An 18,001-nucleotide genomic window follows, 5' to 3' on the forward strand; every position below is an offset into this window, starting at 1 on the left:
ACTGAAAAAGGCAAGACTGCAAACAAGAGAAAAAAAATCATAGCTTATTAAGGGAAAAAGATATTCTAATTCACCATCCTACAATTCTTCCTAATTTCACCTTGTTTCTCACTAAGTACATCAATTGAACCAATGTGCACCACTGCAGCAGCAAATTTTGAAGCCCATGAACTTGGATGTTTTACATTTTTCTTCACCATATTTCTCGTTAAAGAACTAGTCCATAGCACTTGATCTGTAGCCAATAGCCCCTTGTAACTTTTTAAGTTCTTATAGTAGTGTTATCGAGCCGGGTTGGTGTCGAGGTATTGAAATGCACTAGAGGATCACGCAGGATTCATGGAGGGATTGAGAACTTTAGCATAAGCAGGATTCATGGAGGGATCTTGTGCATATGTTGCATTGAATGAATATAAACGTTTTGAGAAAAAAGAGCAATGTGAGCCACCAATAGAGTGAGCACCAGAGAGTGTGACCATTTCCTCTAGTGACAACCCTTTTTGGGCAAAGTTTTTTTCTATTTGTGTCACATTGAAAAATGGATCAGGAATATTTTTGATTACTTCATCTTTCAATGAGACCCTTCCATCAAAACGCCCTCCAGGGACATCATAGTGATCAATACCACCAGCATTAAATACACTATCTCGAGCTGCAAATGCAATTATGTCAGCACATGAAACTGTTTGTGGGCATTGAGCTTCTATCTTGGCTTTAGCTTCGTCTATCACCTCAAAGCCTTGTACCCCTTGGTTCACTGTGCTTTCTTTCTTTCTCTGCCTTCTTGCCTGGTTTGGAATCAAGCAGAATAGAAGCATCACATCCCTACAACATAAATAAAATAATCAAATTTCTTAGACCTTGACTTTCTCAAAAAAAAAAAAAAAAATTTCTTAGACCTTGAAGTTCTATTCTATGAGAAATTGATTTTTACAGGGCAAAACTGGCAATAAATATGGATGTGCTTTCTATTTTTCCCTCATACTTTTGTCTTACCCGGATAGGCAATAGTAGATGTCACCATAGAGAAAGGTAATTCTATTAAAAAAATTATTAAAATTATAATCAAATTTACTGTAAAGAGCTTACAAATTGACATGACATTAGCAACATAATAACTATTTTTATAATGTGTAAGAGTTGTTATGTTGTAAAATTTATCATATTCTTAGCATTACTTGCTATTTGAACTTCAAAGAAAGAGATAGATATGAACCATTAGAAACATTATTTGGTTAAAAATTGATTTTAATACTTCCAATAAGCTTAATACAAGAGATGGATTGATTTTAAGAGCAATGGGATTTCTATACAATTTCAAAGAGCAATATATCCTTGTGTAAATTAGGAAAATGAGAGTAAAAAGTGTTATTACCCTAACAAAACAGTCATGGAAATGGAGCCTAATGAGGAAGGCAGCAGCTATGCCAGAATCATTGACAAATGCTTTTGTTACTGTACTCTTCACTATGGCCTCAGCTGATGGGCATGATTTCTGATAGAAATCAAGCTTCAAAGGCACTGAGAGTGTGGGAGAGTTCAAAAAAGAACACAGAATAGGTGAACAAATTTGCCATTGAAGCAAAATGGTTATATAAAACAAGATTGCTCCAAGACCAAGAGAGAGAGAGAGAGAACCGTAGAGGACACAAGTCTTGGTTAGTGCATTTTATAGTGACTCGCCATAGCATGTAGACAATAATCAATTGTGGTAAATAATGGGAATGCTAAAGACAATTGTATTAAAGCTTTTTTTGCGCATTAATTTGTGCAAAAATTCATGTATATTTTAACATAATAATTTACTCTTTCTATTTTACGTACTTACTTTTTAAAACACCTTATATTAGATTATTTATTTTATTTTTATATAACATATCATTAAAATATTAAATTTTCTTGATTTTTTAAATTGTTTCTGTTTCTTCACATACAACAACCACCATCACTCTCTTTTCTCATCCTTAGGATACGTAAAGAAAAAAAAATGCAAAATAAATAGTGTCAAATGTAAATTTACACGGTTACTATAGCAAACTTGTAAAATTTATACACTGACTGATGTGGGTCATTTTTAGATAAAGTTGTGTACATTTTACACATTTTTCTATTATACACCCACTAATATGAGTGCTCCAAGTTTTGTTCTGTTTTTTTGAAAAAGTGGTGATTTTAATAAGTGTGGTATGAAATTAGGTTTTCTTTATTAAAAAAAAAAAAAAAACAGTGTTTGTAAAAAAAAAGAAAAAAAGAAATGCTTTTTGAAAAAGTTTTTTTTTTTTTGAGAAAGTTGAATGTTTGTATAGAACTTTTCAAAATTGTGGTTTGGGTGTAAATTACCGAAAATGACAAACTATATATGTAAGGTAATTCTTTCATAATTATGGTTTCACCTTCTTAATAATAATAATTTATTATTATCATTATTATAGTTTGTCTTATTTATTACTTTTGTTAGTGTCATAATTTTTTAGTTATTACTATTAATGGGTTAGAATCAGGTGTAACTTGGTGCAATTATCCCTCCTCACTCACAAAATATTTTTACCACTTTCACTTTCTAACTTTTTTTGACTTTTCTTATTCAATAATTGAGATTAAAAGTTACTTTTTTCAACTTTCAATACTTAGCCATTGAGAACTATTGCATCAAGTGCAATATCTAGTATTAATAACTCCTTATAATAGTAATTAATTATTTAAGTCTTCATCATCATGTAGTACAAATTCAAAAAGAAGATCAATGCATACCAATAATCAAGTTTAAATTGTACTACATCATTTATAAAAAATAAAAAAAAATGCAACTGGGAATAATCATCCCTCGAAATAGAATTAGCAATGCCATTACAAAGAAAAACTATATGGGAAGCTATTAAAAGATCATATATTGTATTGAATTTAATTCTCATTAAAAAAGATAAAACTATATATTTTATTATTATTATTAATTAATGCAACTAAGCCCGTAAATTCCTTGGCACAACCAAGATGTGTAGATCATATAAAACTTTCTCAAACGTAACAATAGCCAATATTTAAAGTTTTAAACCATTAGACATTATGGTGTGGTTTGGATTTAGCATTTTCAAGTTTTGCGCGTTCACGTTTGTGTGTTTTTTTTTTTAAAAAAAAACCAGCACTTGGTGCACCAAGGCATATGAATAGTAAAAAAAGAGTGAACAGTAGCCGTAATATTTGACTTTTCAGCACACCAATGGGTCCCATGCACTGTTCATGGGACCCACAAATTTCACTTTTCAGTAATTTTTTCGTTAAAAATGGTATTATTCATACATTTAAAAATCATTTTACTACAGTATTTTCAATTTTCAGTTATATCTAGACATGGCAAAACGGGTCAGACCCGTTTTGACCCGACCCGTTTGACCTGCAACCCGTTTGACCCGTAACCCGATTGACCCGTTTAAAAATGACCCGTTTTGACCCGTGACCCGTTTTGACCCGCGACCCGATTGACCCGACCCGAACCCGAACCCGAACCCGACCCGCATGTTTTGCCACGTTTACCAATGTTGAGTAGATTTAGATTGAGGTGTAATTTTTATAAAATATTTACTTATTCTTTTTTACTTAATATGTTATGTACTCCATTATAGTTTGTTATTTTTTACTTGTCATCTTTATTTTCTCTTCCTACTTTAAATAGATTGAAGATTATACCAAGATTAGTTTCTAGAAAGCTGGAACAGGAGTTGCACCAAATTTGGGTATCAATTCAAGTGTTTAGTGGTAATTGGTAACAATATCACTAGTGAGAATCTAATCACAATTAAGGAACTCATAAACAATTGACAGATTGCATCTATTTCCCAAAAAAAAAAAAAAAATTGTTTGAAAAATACGGGTCAACTCGACCCGACTCACGACCCGACTCAACCCGCGACCCGTTTGACCCGCAACCCGATTGACCCGTTTTAAAAATGACCCGTTTTGACCCGTGACCCGTTTAACCCGTAAACCCGATTGACCCGACCCGAACCCGACCCGACCCGCCCGTTTTGCCACGTCTAGTTATATCCAAACAGATCTTATATAGTCCAAAAAGGTCCATACCAAACGTAGTACTCGTAAATCAAGAAACTACAAGAGTTGGTTTATGGTTAACCTAGAATTTTTTTTTTTTTTTTTGGTGAGAAAGGTTAACCTTGAATTCTATAGTAAATAGCAAGGATGTCAATACCGTACCGGTTTGGCCATTAGTACGATATATTTCGGATACCGGTCAATACCGGTGTACCGTTTCGGGTTTACCGCTATTTTATATATTTAATATATGTATACACACACACACACACACACACACACACACACACAAAATCTCTATTTACCATAAAACAATACCTCAAAAATTCATGTTTACCATAAAACATTACTTCAATTGAGAACAAATAATTCATAGTTTTAAACTTTAACATCAACTAAAAAAAAAAAGAAGGTATATTTCATGTTTCGGTCCGGTATCCAATTACCGACCGGTACAGCTGGATTTCGCCGGTACGGACGGTACGATGTCGGTATTTTTTCCAGTACGAAATAGGGGGGTCAAGCGTACTGGATTGCTGGCCGGTATGGTATATTCCAGCCGTACCGGCCAGTATAGTACGGAATCGATAATCTTCGTAAATAGTCCTTACATTTTTTTTTTTGAAGAAACAAACACACACACAAGAGAGAGAGAATAATCCTTACATTAGATTCATTGTAAATTAACTAAAGTGCTTAATAGTAAGAGTAATGTTACGACCACGAAAATTTTATAACATTTTTATAAACTGTTGTTATATAGCTAAATTCTTACTAGTTCTTATATGGGCTCACTAATAACATCATTTTTTTTTATTTACCAATAATTACTCACCACATCAGCAGTTTGTAAAAGTTTTTGTAAAAAATTTTTTATCTTTATTTCTAATAGTAAAAATGTAGCAATAAATGACTTTTTACTATGAACTTAGGCCGTTAGGTTGAACCATATCCATGTGAATCATTGCTTTTGTTATCTTATTTTCTCTTTTCAACCTCTCAATCACTCAACAATTTTAACATAAACATTTTATTGCTCATCATATAAATGGACACTTTTACCAAAATGAAGTAGGCGAAAGCTGGCCAAACCAATTCACACAGAATGTAAAAATCACACAATTTAAGTTACAAAGTCTAAACTGAAAAGGCGACACCGCAAACAAAAAAACATAGCATATAAAGGGTATAAGATATTCTAATTCACCACCCTACAGTTCTTCCTAATTTCACCTTGTTTCTCATTGAGCACATCAATTGAACCCATGTGCACCATTGCAGCAGCAAACTTTGAAGCCCAAGCACTTGGATGGTTAACATTATTCTTCACCATCTTTCTTGTTAAAGAACTAATCCATAGCACTTGATCTGTAGCCAATAGCCCCTTGTAACTTTTTAAGTTCTTATAGTAGTTGTTATCAAGCCGGGTTGGTGTCGAGGGATCAAAAGGCACTACAGGATCAAGCATGGTGTTTTTTGAGGGTTTGGGACATTGAGATTTTAAGAAATTAGCATAAGCAGGATTCATGGAGGGATCTTGTGCATATTTTGCATTGAATGAATATAAACGTTTTGAGAAAAGAGAGCAATGTGAGTCACCAATAGAGTGAGCCCCAGAGAGTGTGACCATTTCCTCAAGTGACAGCCCTTTTTGGGCAAAGTTGTTTTCCAATTGTGTCACATTGAAAAATGCATCAGGAAGATTTTTGTTTACTTCATCTATCAATGAGACCCTTCCATCAAAACGCCCTCCAGGGACATCATAGTGGATACCACCAGCACTGAATACACTATCTCGAGCTGCAAGGGCAATTATGTCGGCACATGAAACTGTTTGTGGGCATTGAGCTTCTATCTTGGCTTTAGCTTCGTCTATCACCTCAAATCCTTGTACTCCTTTGTTTCCCATGCTTTCTTTCTCTGCCTTATTCCCCGGTTTGGAATCAAGCAAAATAGAAGCATCACATCCCTACCACATAAACAATACAATCAAATTTGTTAGACCTCGAATTTCTATTCTAGGAGAAATTGATTTTTAAAAAGCAAAACTAGCAATAAGTATGGATGCACTTTTTATTCTTTATAATTTTGTCATACCCGAATAGGCAATAGTAGATGTCACCATAGAGGAAGGTGATTCTACTATAAAAAAAAAAATATTAAAATTATAACTAAATTGACGGTAAAGAGCTTACAAATTGACATGCCATCAGCAACGTTATAACTATTTTTATACTAATGTTTAAAAGATATTACATAATAAAATTTATCATATTCAAATATACTTAGCATCTCTTGGTATTAGAACTTCACGGAAAGAGATAGATTACATATAGGCCATTAGAAACCTTATTTGGTTGAAAATTGATTTTAACACTTCCAATAAGCTTAATCCAAGAGCTGGATTGATTTTAAGAGCAATGGGATTTCTACATAATTTCAAAGAGGCATATATCCTTTTTGTAACACAAGGAAAATGAAAGTGAAAAGTATAATTACCCTTACAAAACAGTCATGGAAATGGAGCCTAATGAGGGCAGCAGCTATGCCAGAATCATTGACAAGTGCTTGTGTTACAGCACTCTTCACTATGGCCTCAGCTGATGGGCATGATTTCTGATAGAAACCAAGCTTCAAAGGCACTGAGAGTGCAGGAGAGTTCAAAAGTATGGCAAAAAAGAAGACACAATAAGTGAACAAATTTGACATAGTAGCAAAATGGGTATATTAAACAAGATTGCTCTAAGAAAGAGAGAGAGAGAGAGAACCGTGTGGTGTGGAGGACACAAGTCTTGGTTAGTGCATTTTATAGTGACTCACCAGATCAGCATGTAGACAATATTAAATCAATTGTGGTAAACCATGGGAATGCCAATTGCTAAAGCAGTCAATTGTATTGAAGCTTCCTTGGTTAGATCGTTTAATATAAACAAATGACAACATGTAATTAACAATTGCAAGGCGTGTGCCCGCCACACGATTCCCTAATATTTTTTTAACACTTTTATTATTTGTATAAAGACCGGAACCATATGAATTTCCCCGGGTGAACCTACTTTGAAATTACATTTATTGTAAATTTATTATAGAAAAGAATATACAAAATTCTTATGTGGTTTTTTTTTTTTCCCTGAAAAATACAATACCCTTTCAATGTTTTTATCATAGCACTAGAACTCCACGTGATAATGTTTTGTGTATGAACCGCTAAGGATGTGTTTGGATAAGTTATTGCAAACTAGTGTTTTAGGTTTAAAATAAGCTTTCTTAAAAAAGTTATGAGAAGTTGCTTTTATGAAATGAAGTTTTAGGTTTTAAAAATGTACTTTTAGACTCCCAAAATGCTTAACCAAAAAGACCCTAATTGTGTAAAACTTAATCTCCGCAGTTTTGAATTTAACACAAAATCTCTATACGATATTACTCTAAATGTAGACACATATCATCGCATGAGCAATTATATTTACTCTTTATTTTAAAAAATGTTTAGCATTTTATACATAAAATAATATTAAATGGGATTGAGTGTTACTTTCAAATTTAAGAGTTTTTTATTTTTTATTTATTTAAAGCGAACCAAAGATTTTGTATATTTTTTCTTTTATTGAATTTAAGTTAGAATGCGCCAGTGGATTTCAACGAAAGATTAAAGTAAATTCAATAATAAACACAACTAGTTGTCTAATCTAATATATTTTAAAGTTTCTATGTGGTTTTACAAAGACATGGTTCAACGAAAACTTAACGCGTCAAGAGATATATAGTTTATCTTTTTCTTCCTTTTTATTGGTATTATATATATATAATCAAAAGTCAAAGGTTTTTTTTTTTTTGATAAGCTTCAATATTTATTCAAACCAAGGCAAAGAACAGCCTGTCTTACAAGCAGCAACGATTAATGCCAGAGGGAGAGGTTTACAACTATGACGCGTGTTACTAGAAGAACATTTTAGTCTACCATATTTGACTAGGTGTTCCTATTTTATACTGAGAAATAATGCCATGTCTCTTGTTTTTTTAGGATGACGTGGTTGTCTACTTTTATATTTTTCATAGCTTCAACTCTAGATATCTTTATTGGAAGTATCCAGAATATTAACTAGTTGAATTATAAAATTTGTAGCAGTTCAGCTCGGAAGTACTTTGTAGAGTTAATAATGGTTTAAAATAAAATCAATGGGCTTGGATTACATATCACGACTGAGGTAGGCACTAAATATATATTATATATTCAAGTAACTATGACTTTAATTAGACTTTTGAGAGAGGGGAAGAATGAAGAGGACACTAAAGAACTATGCATTATATAGTAATAAAGTCCATCACCCTTTTTTTTCTTCTTTTGAGAAAGAAGTCAATCACTTAATTATATGGGTATAGGAAGAATAACTCTGGTTGTATCCAATAATTTCACAAGAAAGATGGACTAAAATCATAACGTGAGAGTCGGCAACTTATTTTACATGCCAAGTTCCTTTCGATTTGGTAAAGGAGTTGTAGGGATTTAGTTGAAAATTTTCGGTCATTGCAATGAAACAAATGCATGATAGGCCAACAACTTTTTAAAGTAATCATGCAATACTCTTAAGTTAATGACAAAAAAGGTAGTTTTCAATTAATTCAAGTGGTCAAGTTTCTATTTGTTATATAGTCCACAATTCACATGAAATTTTATCCCACTTACACTATAAAAGAATTAAAAAAAAAAAAATTCATTAGCGTTTTGAAATTATTATGAAAATAAATCATATTTGATTGTACTCATAATAAAAGAATCTGTAATTGAGAAGTATTAATACTACAATATATTTATTACAGTCTTTCCATGTTACAAAAAAATATGTTTGCCTTAACAAAAATTATGTGTGCAGATGTATTTGGAGTGGAAGTCCTTGATGCACATACCGGACAAGATGTTTGATGATATTGTCCTCCATGCATGCATTACATATACAGCATTGTCACAATTGCTAAATAAATAGTTTTTTTCTTTCTTTCTTTCTTTGAAAATTCTATAGTACCACAAGAGAATAAATTATGTTATACTACCATTACATATAATGCCCCTCATATATAAATGTGTGCTACTTAAAGTGTTTGTCGGTCTCCTTGCTCTGACAGAGGCATTGCATGTAATAAAATCCATCATTTTCTCTTCAAGGGAATTGAAAAGTTGAACCACCTGTTCCTGTACTAGAATCAGCTGTGGCTATCTGAGGTGGATTAATGGAAACCCAAAGCAGAGAGAGTGTGATTGCAATGAGACCAGACCAAACAAACACAATTGTTGGTGTCTTTCCTCTCCTCCCCATCAAACCTTTAGCAAAAGGGTACAAATGAGCCAACACCCAGAAGCTGAAAAATGCTCCACCAACAAACTTACTCCACTGAGGAACTGTGCTATACACTGTCCTTGAAAATGCAACAGCAATTGCAATGATATTCACCATTGCAATAACGATTGGTGGGATCATCAATGAGGTCCACTTCACAAGGTACAAGTCCGCAAAAGCGTCATCAATGTCCTCTCCTCCTGACTTAGAAGTCAATGTGAAAGAAATATCAATCCCTGCAATCACTTTTAGTAGGCCTTGTACCACAGCAGCCAAGTGAGCACTGGTCCCAGAAATGAGCCAAAATTGTTCATTCCTCCACCACTCTTCTAATGCAATACCAGACCATTTCACTTCTAGGATAGCTAGACCCATGAGGCATAGGGTTATGGTAAGCAAGTAGATCAAGAAGGACACACTTAGAGTTTGCACAATGAAGTAACCAGAGAAAAGTGAGAGTGCAGGGAGGAAGCAATAGACAATGAGGAATATGGAAGTAAAGGGGTAGACACCAACATTAAGGTAAGCCAGGCGTTGAAGAAGCTTGAGCTGCCTAGAACCTAGCAAAGGATTGTTTCTAGAAAAGAAAATCTCAACAGAACCAGTGGCCCAACGAAGCACTTGGTGAAGCCTATCAGTGAGGTTAATTGGAGCTGAGCCATGAAATGCATCACGCTTGGTGACGCAGTACACTGAATGCCACCCTCGATTGTGCATTCTATACCCTGTTACCACATCTTCTGTGACTGAACCATAAATCCATCCCACACGGTCACCCCATTCTGTCTTGTCCTCATACCTATCACGGAAATGGTAACATGCAGTTTCATCATGTAATTACTTCTTGTGTCTAGGCTTTTTTTTTTTTTTTCACAAAGGTAGAGCTAGGGGATAGAATAAGTATAAGTAAACAACATTTTTCATAATATACACACACACAAACTATTTCATTTGTAAGGTTTTCTTGACCCTTTGCATAATTAATTTCTGTTTTATATGATTATGTGTTTGGTTCTTACTCAAATTTCGACCAAGATTGAGGAACTGAAATTATTGGCACTCGTGCATTGCAGCTCTTAAGAAGCATGATTCTGATAGTAAGATTCCAATCACATGAATATAATATAGTACTAATTGAAAGGCAGGCAGGCATACCAGCAGGAAATGACAGAGACAGCTTCAGCAACAGCTGCAGCATCAAGAGGATCACGCGGGGCCCTGAGAATACCAGGAGGCCTTCCATACTTAACTGCAGAATGATCAGCAAGGGGTCGGCCGTGAAACTCAGCAACGGGTATGGACTCAGCCAGCAACGTAGAATTTCCAAACCGTTTCGGCAGATGATTTACATCAAGTTCAGGATCAAAGTCATTGGGCTTCAAGGTTTGCATTTCAGTCTCAGTACTTTGAACAATCTTGTCGGGTTTTGGTGGGTCGAAACCATACAGTGCAAACCGCCTGAACATGCAGCCAGTTCCCACATAAACTGGACCCTGCATATTCAAATATGATTTTGTTATAATTTTCCAACTTCTTGGCCAAACTATCAAATCTTTTTTTGAAAATTAAAAATAAAGGACGGGGTTTGTTCCATAGACATTTTTCTTTATCATTTTGCCAAAACACCAATTGAGATTTTATAGAGGCAATTCAATCTAAGTATGCTATTCAATAACTAGAGAATTTAACCGTTGAACTAACTAAAATCCACTTTAATTAGTTAATTAAACAGACGTTGAATAAGTTGTGCACACACAACATCATCCTCCAACCAGTCTTGTGGGAGGAAGTCTCAATCGTGACATGGTTCATATAGTGTCATACCTGAATACCATCAAGGGCACGCATGTTGCCATCAAAGAACACAGTATTATGGTTGGCATATCGGTCAGAAGGATCAATTCCTTCAAATCTTTGAGGGAATTGAATGTAGCAAATGTTCTCGCCTCCACGATCCATCATGAAGCACATTCCTTCGCGGATAGCTTTGCAATTGAAAATGTAGTGATCACAGTCAAGATTGAGAATGAATGGGCCATTGGACAGGATGGCCGAAGCTCGTACCAAGGCATTCATGGCACCAGCTTTCTTGTTATGATCATAGCCCGGCCGTTTCTCACGTGATACATATACAAACATAGGGAGGCGTATGTCCACATCACTGAAGTCTATGATCTTCTCATCTGTCCTTCCCATTAGTGGATCATTACTAGGGGGCTTCAACATCACCTGTGCATTGTTTAGTACTTGAATGTCAGGGCTCTAGGTATATGATTCATGAAACAATGAAATGATAATCCTAATGGTATAATAATAATAAGACAACAGAGTAAAATGCACAAATAGTAGTAATAAACATGAGTGATATCAGGAATTTTACCATATAATCCATTCAAATTGACATGTGATCAATTACATAAAAGTAATTCGAACATCTCTCAAGTTTTTTGAAGTAAGACCCATCATATTCATTGCTACGTCAAATTGCAAGCATATTTATAATAAAAGTCTTCCACTTAGCAAGCAAAGGAAGAGTGATTAATCTATGCAAGTGTGTACCTGAAGAATTCCTGCATGGTCACCTTTGGAATGTTCAGCATAAGGTATTGTCCAGGTACCAGGCCAGTGTGTTCCATCAGCCATCCATGTGGCTTTGGGGACCTTTATTGGCTCCCCAGGTTCACTTCCACTCTCCCTCATATGCTTCAACACCTTCATTTCCTCTCTTGCATTGAATGCTTCTGATCTCCTCCTTATCGAGTCTGTAAGCCCATTGATCCTTACCTTAAACTCATCAAACTCTCTCTTGACCTTCCTCCTATCCTTCACAAAATCCAATCTGCTTTTGTTCTTAGTTGGGTCAACTTTCAAGCCGAAGTAAGTCTCAGGATTCCTAGGCTCAATATTATGTTTTCGACAAAATGGAACCCATAAATCAGCAAAGCTTGCAGCCTCAGCCATTGCCTCAAATGTAAGGAGTGCCCCTCCATCATCAGAAACATAACATGCTAACTTTTCCACAGGAAAATCAACTGATAGAATTGAAAGAATGGTACAAGCTGTGACAAGAGGTGGTTCTTTTTCAGGATCAGCTGTGGACACAAATAAGTCAACACCAGGAAGGTCAGAGCGGCCTGTGGGATTGGAAGGTGATGGCATATCAAATTTTTCACGTAGGACTTCAAGGTCAGTAGAACGGTTTACTGGGCAGATCTTAGGAACTTGGTCAAGGATCCATGAGAAGGCAAACCATATCTCACACACTACTGACATGAACCACAACCATACTGCATCAGTGTTTGGATTTGTGATTCTCCAATGCAAAAAGAAACCCAGCACCACTAACCGAATAACGATCAACAACCTGGGCAATGTTTTAACTCTTTGTCATTTAATAGCACATGAGCTTAATACAATATTAGGCATAAGACAATAACTTTTAAGCCAGATATTTTCTTTTTTATTTGTGAGGTTTTCACTTAAATTTTTTGTTATATTTTGTCTATTGCCAGTAAAAAAATTTAACAAAGGAATCATTAAATTGTCTTGACCTTCACGAGTAAAGATGGATTTACTTAAAATCAAATTAATAAGATATTTTTTTTTTTCACATCAACATCATATAAAGCATAGTATTAAAAATAAATAAATAAATAAACTTACTTATCTAAAATGTGATGTGTGATAAAGCTTAAGGCTAAGAGGAAAATAGAAGTTTAATGAGGACTTATTGGAGAAGAGATGCTTTTAGAGATAAAGTGAAAGTGTATTTGTGAGTAATTTTTCTTTTGTATAAGATGAAAATATTTTTTTAATTTATAAAGAATAATAATAATCTATGAGAATATTTTTTTTATATGTACATATAATATAAAAATATAACACTAAAATTGGGGTTTTCTTCCATTTGGGACCTTGTTGTAATGTCATATACATTTAAAATGTTCATTTTCCCCCCAGAGAATAACAAATAAATTAAAAATGTAACTTGCATGTAAATTACCTGTAGGGGCTTATGATGGCTGTTGGAATTGGCAATTTTCGACTCAGGGGCTTCCAAGGCTTATCCATTGATTCCATCATGCCCCCCTTGAAGCCATTATTATCATCATCATCATCATCATACATGTCATCTTGGGGCCAAAAAGCATTTCCAACTCCATAGGTACCTTTTGTCTCAAACAACCACCTGTTGTGGTCAAAATCTCCAGTTTGGTTCCTCTTCATCATAGACATATTTTTAGGATCCCTTTTTGACCCATCTGGGCCTGGCAATTGCAGTGTTCCATTTGAATAATCTTGTGGCTCATCCTCATCTACTTTGTACAACTCCTTGCAACCTGGGCACGTACCAGTTTCTTTTTGTGCATCCAAGTAGCAATCTCTACATATTTTGAACCTACACAACACGTTTTAATTGAATGTTATCTACTCATTTTATTCCTAGCTAACAATCTATATATCCTTTGCACATTAGCCTTTCTGGCGTTGCAAGTGAATGAAAATGAGAAGGCCAAAAAAAAAAAAAAAAATGGCGTTCACCTTTATATTATTAAGAAAATTTTGTTTTTAAAAATGGGACAAAAATGCATTTTCAAATCCCAATTCAAGGGGTGCTATTTTTTAAAATTGCCAGATTTTTGCATTTTCATAACTACACTTTTCGTACATTTTACCCAATGCTCAATTGCGTTTTTTTTTTAAAATCATCATGTTTTCAAAATGAAAATTTTAAAATTGTTATTTTTTCAAAAACTCAAGCTTTCAAACAATTGACCCAAAGGGGCACTAAATATGCATAAATATATATATATATATATACAAAAAGAAGAGCACATACCTACACTCACAAGGCGTAATATCATGTCCCCTTTCATCCTTCATGACCTTACCATCACAAGCAGGCATGGCACATGCTGAGCCCTTGGCTCCAGCCATCTGAGGATGAGTGACCTCCGACTCTATAACCTTGTCCATGAGATGTGCTCGTGTCACGCTATTGAATCCCCCCGTGAAAAGGGAATTCGATACGTATTGTTCTTCGGCCTTGGCTGCCACGGACGTATCCATTGGCTGATTGTCCGGCGTGGGAGGAATGTGCACGGTGTAGTTCATGTAATCGGCGGATAACTCTCCTGACATATCAAGGTCATCTCTTGAAAGACTAACATACCTTCCACTTGAAGTTCTTCTTGCAAATTTGACGGTTTGTGAACTACGTTGAGACCCATCAGAACCTGCAGGGGTACGTAAACTTTTCTTTGATGGTTGGGTTGATAGGGACGCCATTGTAATATCTGAATTGCTATTATATCATGCCAATGTTCTATCACGTTTGCATGGAAAAAGTTACAAAATAACCTTTATTATTGTATTCTAGCTGATATAATTGATAATGTTTCTCAGGAAATGCATGCACAAGGCTTTTCAAAACTCTTCTAGATCGACAATAAAGTGCCGCTTGGGAAGATGTTGAACTAGCACGTGAGGAAAAGAAATTTATTGGGTTACATTAATCTCTAATAAAATTGTTCTGCATGCATTCCAATGATTTGAAAAATTCCGATTGAATCAGGCGTGGTGGAAAATTAAGCTGTGTATTTCATCAAGTTTCTTCACCACCAACGCTGGAGAGCAAAAGTTAGGAATTTTGATTGGAGAGAGAGAGAGAGAGAGATGTGGGAGTTTCCGAAGAAGATGAATTAATGGTGAGAGACCAAGTCTTAAAATGACCATTTTTAGAGTGTTATGCTACGGGTTTTAAGGACTAGTGCGTGTTTGTTTGTGGAGGGGATTGGAATAATTACCTTTCACAACATTTTTATAACAATTTTACAACAAATTCTAAGTAACAAGTCGTTATTGATGGATGAAAATTGATATCAATAGTGGACTTAGATTAAAACCAATAACAATTTGTCACTTAGAATTTGTTGTGAAATTGTTGTAAACCTAACATTATTCATACATACCTCCCACAGTCTGTTGGCCATATTGTTTTTCTTGTTTCTGACTTTTTTCCTTTTCTTTCTTTCTTTCCTCTTCTTCTTTCTCCCCACCCTCACCCTAAATTGGTAAGTTATATATACCCACTTTGTTGTTTTAATTCATTACCATATATTATTTTATATATAAAAAAAGGCAGTGATTAAGTATGCCTAAAAATGTAAGTCTTCACTTCTCCAAAAGTGCTACTGCCAGTTTGCCAAGTTGGTATAACTCAGTAAACGCACGACATAGAAAAATTATCTCATTAGATGGTTTATGAGGCCTCTCTCTCTCAACACGTGAGATAGCATTGTCATCGAGCCTTTATTAGACTTGTTGAAAGCGTTTTTTTTTTTAAGACTCTATAGTTTTATTGCCTTTTGAAAGGATGCCTTTTAGTGGGATTGTGTGTGGGTGAGGAAGCTAAATGGGACGAGGGAATCTTGGGCGAAAAAAAGATGTCTGTTTTTATTTCTTATATATGGTAAAAGCACATCTATAGGCAAATTCAAAACTTCCTTGAGCTTTTTTATTTTTTTATTTTTATTTTCCTTCTTTTTTGAGAATCAAATTTCCTTGAACTTGTAATACATACAATTGATGACAAAAAAACACATAGGAAATTTGTAAATCAAACAAATTTCACGTTAAAAGTGAGCTTAATTTTGCTCCTCTCAAAATTTCTCTTAGAGAGTTAGAGGTGGCAATTAAGATTAGTTATACAATACAAATCCTTCTCTCGCTTTTTGCCTTTACCCCTTTGCATTATCCTATGAATATGATGAATGATGATGTTGATCTCAATTAGTTCAGCCCACAACTAGCAAGATTTTCCATAACAATAAGTAGGCCTGTCCATGGGTCGGGTCGGATCGGGTTTGTGCTCAACTCGCATCTGACCTGACCAAATTGGGTGGACAAAATCTCAACCAGCCGCCGACCGATAGGATGATTGGATTGGGCGGGTTGGAACTTCAACAGACGGTGGGCTGGTCAGTCGGGGTCGAAGATCTGGAAAACGACAGGAATCCAGCATGAAAACGACAAGAATCTGGCATGAAAATGAAGAAAAAACAACTAAAATCTTTGAGGTCTCACCAGATACAGCCTAATCTAGGCCATTTTTGGCTAGATCTGACGAAATCTCGCCAAGATCTTGATGAAAATGGTCTGGATCTACCAAATATCACCGGAAATTTTGTGGGTTGGTTGGATTGGGTTAATCGTATTTTGGAGAAGGAAAACTGACATCTGACCCGCCAAACTCGGGTTTTGGAGAAACAAACCTATCGTCAACCACCAAAGAAGTCGGTTCAATCGGCGGCGGGTCGAGTTCGGTTGGTGGCAACAAGTGGGTTAGGTTGGCCGGGTCTCTGGACAGCCCTAACAATAAGTAATAATAGTATTACAAAATTACATTAGAAAAATAAAAGAGGGTACTTAACTTTACCATTGCCACGACATGAGCAATAATGTGCTAAGATTACACACTTTCACACACACTTTGCCACAACTAAACTATGTGACAGATTGTGAGTGGTGGAGGGAAAATGATAAGTCCGTGTGATAGTGATAAACAACAATTCACATTCTGTTACATAAGACAATTACGTTAAAGTATGCGATACTAACATTATGGATGACACAGGGAATTGAGATCAAGGACACTTATATAGATATGACAGCCATAAACTGTGATACCTTGGAGGTGCCTGTTCCATGTCAGAGTTGAATGAGTGTCACCACCGCCATACGTATTTCATGGAACCTGTGAATCAATGTACCATTCCTGGATTGCTGGATGACTTGGCTTTGAGATGTTTAGCAAAGTTGTCCCATGGACACCATAAAGTTTTTGAATCTGTCTCAACAAAGCAGAGAGATTTAATCCCAAGCTCTGACTTTGCCAATTTTTAAGGCTAGAGAAGGAAGGATGGTGTGGAAATTGGCTATTTGTTCTTATTGAAGGCTCTAGCAACGAGTGGGTTGCCTATGACACCATGGTCTCATTTTGCATGCAGTGTTATGAGCCCTTGACAGACAAGTATGTTTAATTATATGTTCATTTTTTTATCTATGTCGTGCTCTTTAAACTTCATTCCGGTAGCTGACTAATAATTGTCAATTGCTTCTTCTTTTCTTTTTAGCTATTGCTTGCAGGTGTATTCTCACCTCAATTGCAATTTGATGCATTCAATAACAAGAAACTTTCCCAAAAATTTATTGAATGGCGTGCACACTAGTTTTGTACAGATTTAAGATTCCTCTTTTTCTTCTTCTTTTCTGATAATTTATTTTTAATTTTTTTTATGAAGTGGAACCTCACCTAGGTAGGATCTTATGAACTCACTCTTGGAGAGTAAAACATAGATAAACAAGAACAATTATACAATTTTTAAAAGTACAAGAATGACATGCTTCCTCCTCTCACATTATAGTAGATCCTAATAATTAAATTTATGGTGAAACTTACTATTCGTGTAAGAGTAAAGAGTTTGTCATTATTGTACTCATAAAATATTGTATATTCTTCCTGCAATTGAACCAAGAAAGTAAACTGAATCCAACATTGCATGTCATCAACTAGGAGAAAAGGCACACTAGAATAAAATCTTTTGTTCCACTCTTAACTA

At 35.1% G+C, this 18,001-nt stretch overlaps 2 protein-coding genes and 1 pseudogene across 2 annotated transcripts; all 3 read right to left on the reverse strand.

Moving 5' to 3' along the window:
* Window positions 1-65: 65 nt before the first annotated feature.
* On the reverse strand, window positions 66-2,072 carry LOC115949775 (annotated as a pseudogene).
* Window positions 2,073-5,245: 3,173 nt separating this feature from the next.
* On the reverse strand, window positions 5,246-6,756 carry LOC115949776 (peroxidase 5-like). The gene is made up of 2 exons (XM_031067055.1): window positions 6,547-6,756; window positions 5,246-6,016 (listed from the first exon to the last, which is right to left on the reverse strand). The coding sequence occupies exons 1-2, from the start codon at window positions 6,754-6,756 to the stop codon at window positions 5,246-5,248; spliced, it is 981 nt and encodes a 326-aa protein (XP_030922915.1).
* Window positions 6,757-8,876: 2,120 nt separating this feature from the next.
* On the reverse strand, window positions 8,877-15,055 carry LOC115993849 (cellulose synthase-like protein D4). Its single transcript, XM_031117827.1, has 6 exons — window positions 14,221-15,055; window positions 13,384-13,779; window positions 11,940-12,744; window positions 11,205-11,609; window positions 10,536-10,873; window positions 8,877-10,179 (listed from the first exon to the last, which is right to left on the reverse strand). The coding sequence occupies exons 1-6, from the start codon at window positions 14,667-14,669 to the stop codon at window positions 9,204-9,206; spliced, it is 3,369 nt and encodes a 1,122-aa protein (XP_030973687.1). The 5' UTR covers window positions 14,670-15,055; the 3' UTR covers window positions 8,877-9,203.
* Between the last annotated feature and the right edge of the window lie 2,946 nt (window positions 15,056-18,001).

The sequence above is a fragment of the Quercus lobata genome, chromosome 6, assembly GCF_001633185.2.
Source record: "Quercus lobata isolate SW786 chromosome 6, ValleyOak3.0 Primary Assembly, whole genome shotgun sequence".
In the NCBI taxonomy this organism is placed as follows: domain Eukaryota; kingdom Viridiplantae; phylum Streptophyta; class Magnoliopsida; order Fagales; family Fagaceae; genus Quercus; species Quercus lobata.

What these genes read in the sequence shown, in the direction of transcription:
- LOC115949776 (XM_031067055.1), bottom strand. Translation starts at nt 6,756, where the DNA reads ATGTCAAATTTGTTCACTTATTGTGTCTTCTTTTTTGCCATACTTTTG. An exon ending in TCCATGACTGTTTTGTAAGG is followed by an intron (nt 6,017 to 6,546) that starts GTAATTATACTT and finishes TTTATGTGGTAG; the next exon opens with GGATGTGATGCTTCTATTTT.
- LOC115993849 (XM_031117827.1), bottom strand. Translation starts at nt 14,669, where the DNA reads ATGGCGTCCCTATCAACCCAACCATCAAAGAAAAGTTTACGTACCCCT. An exon ending in ACCATGCAGGAATTCTTCAG is followed by an intron (nt 11,610 to 11,939) that starts GTACACACTTGC and finishes AACAATGCACAG; the next exon opens with GTGATGTTGAAGCCCCCTAG. An exon ending in GTGCCCTTGATGGTATTCAG is followed by an intron (nt 10,874 to 11,204) that starts GTATGACACTAT and finishes TTGAATATGCAG; the next exon opens with GGTCCAGTTTATGTGGGAAC.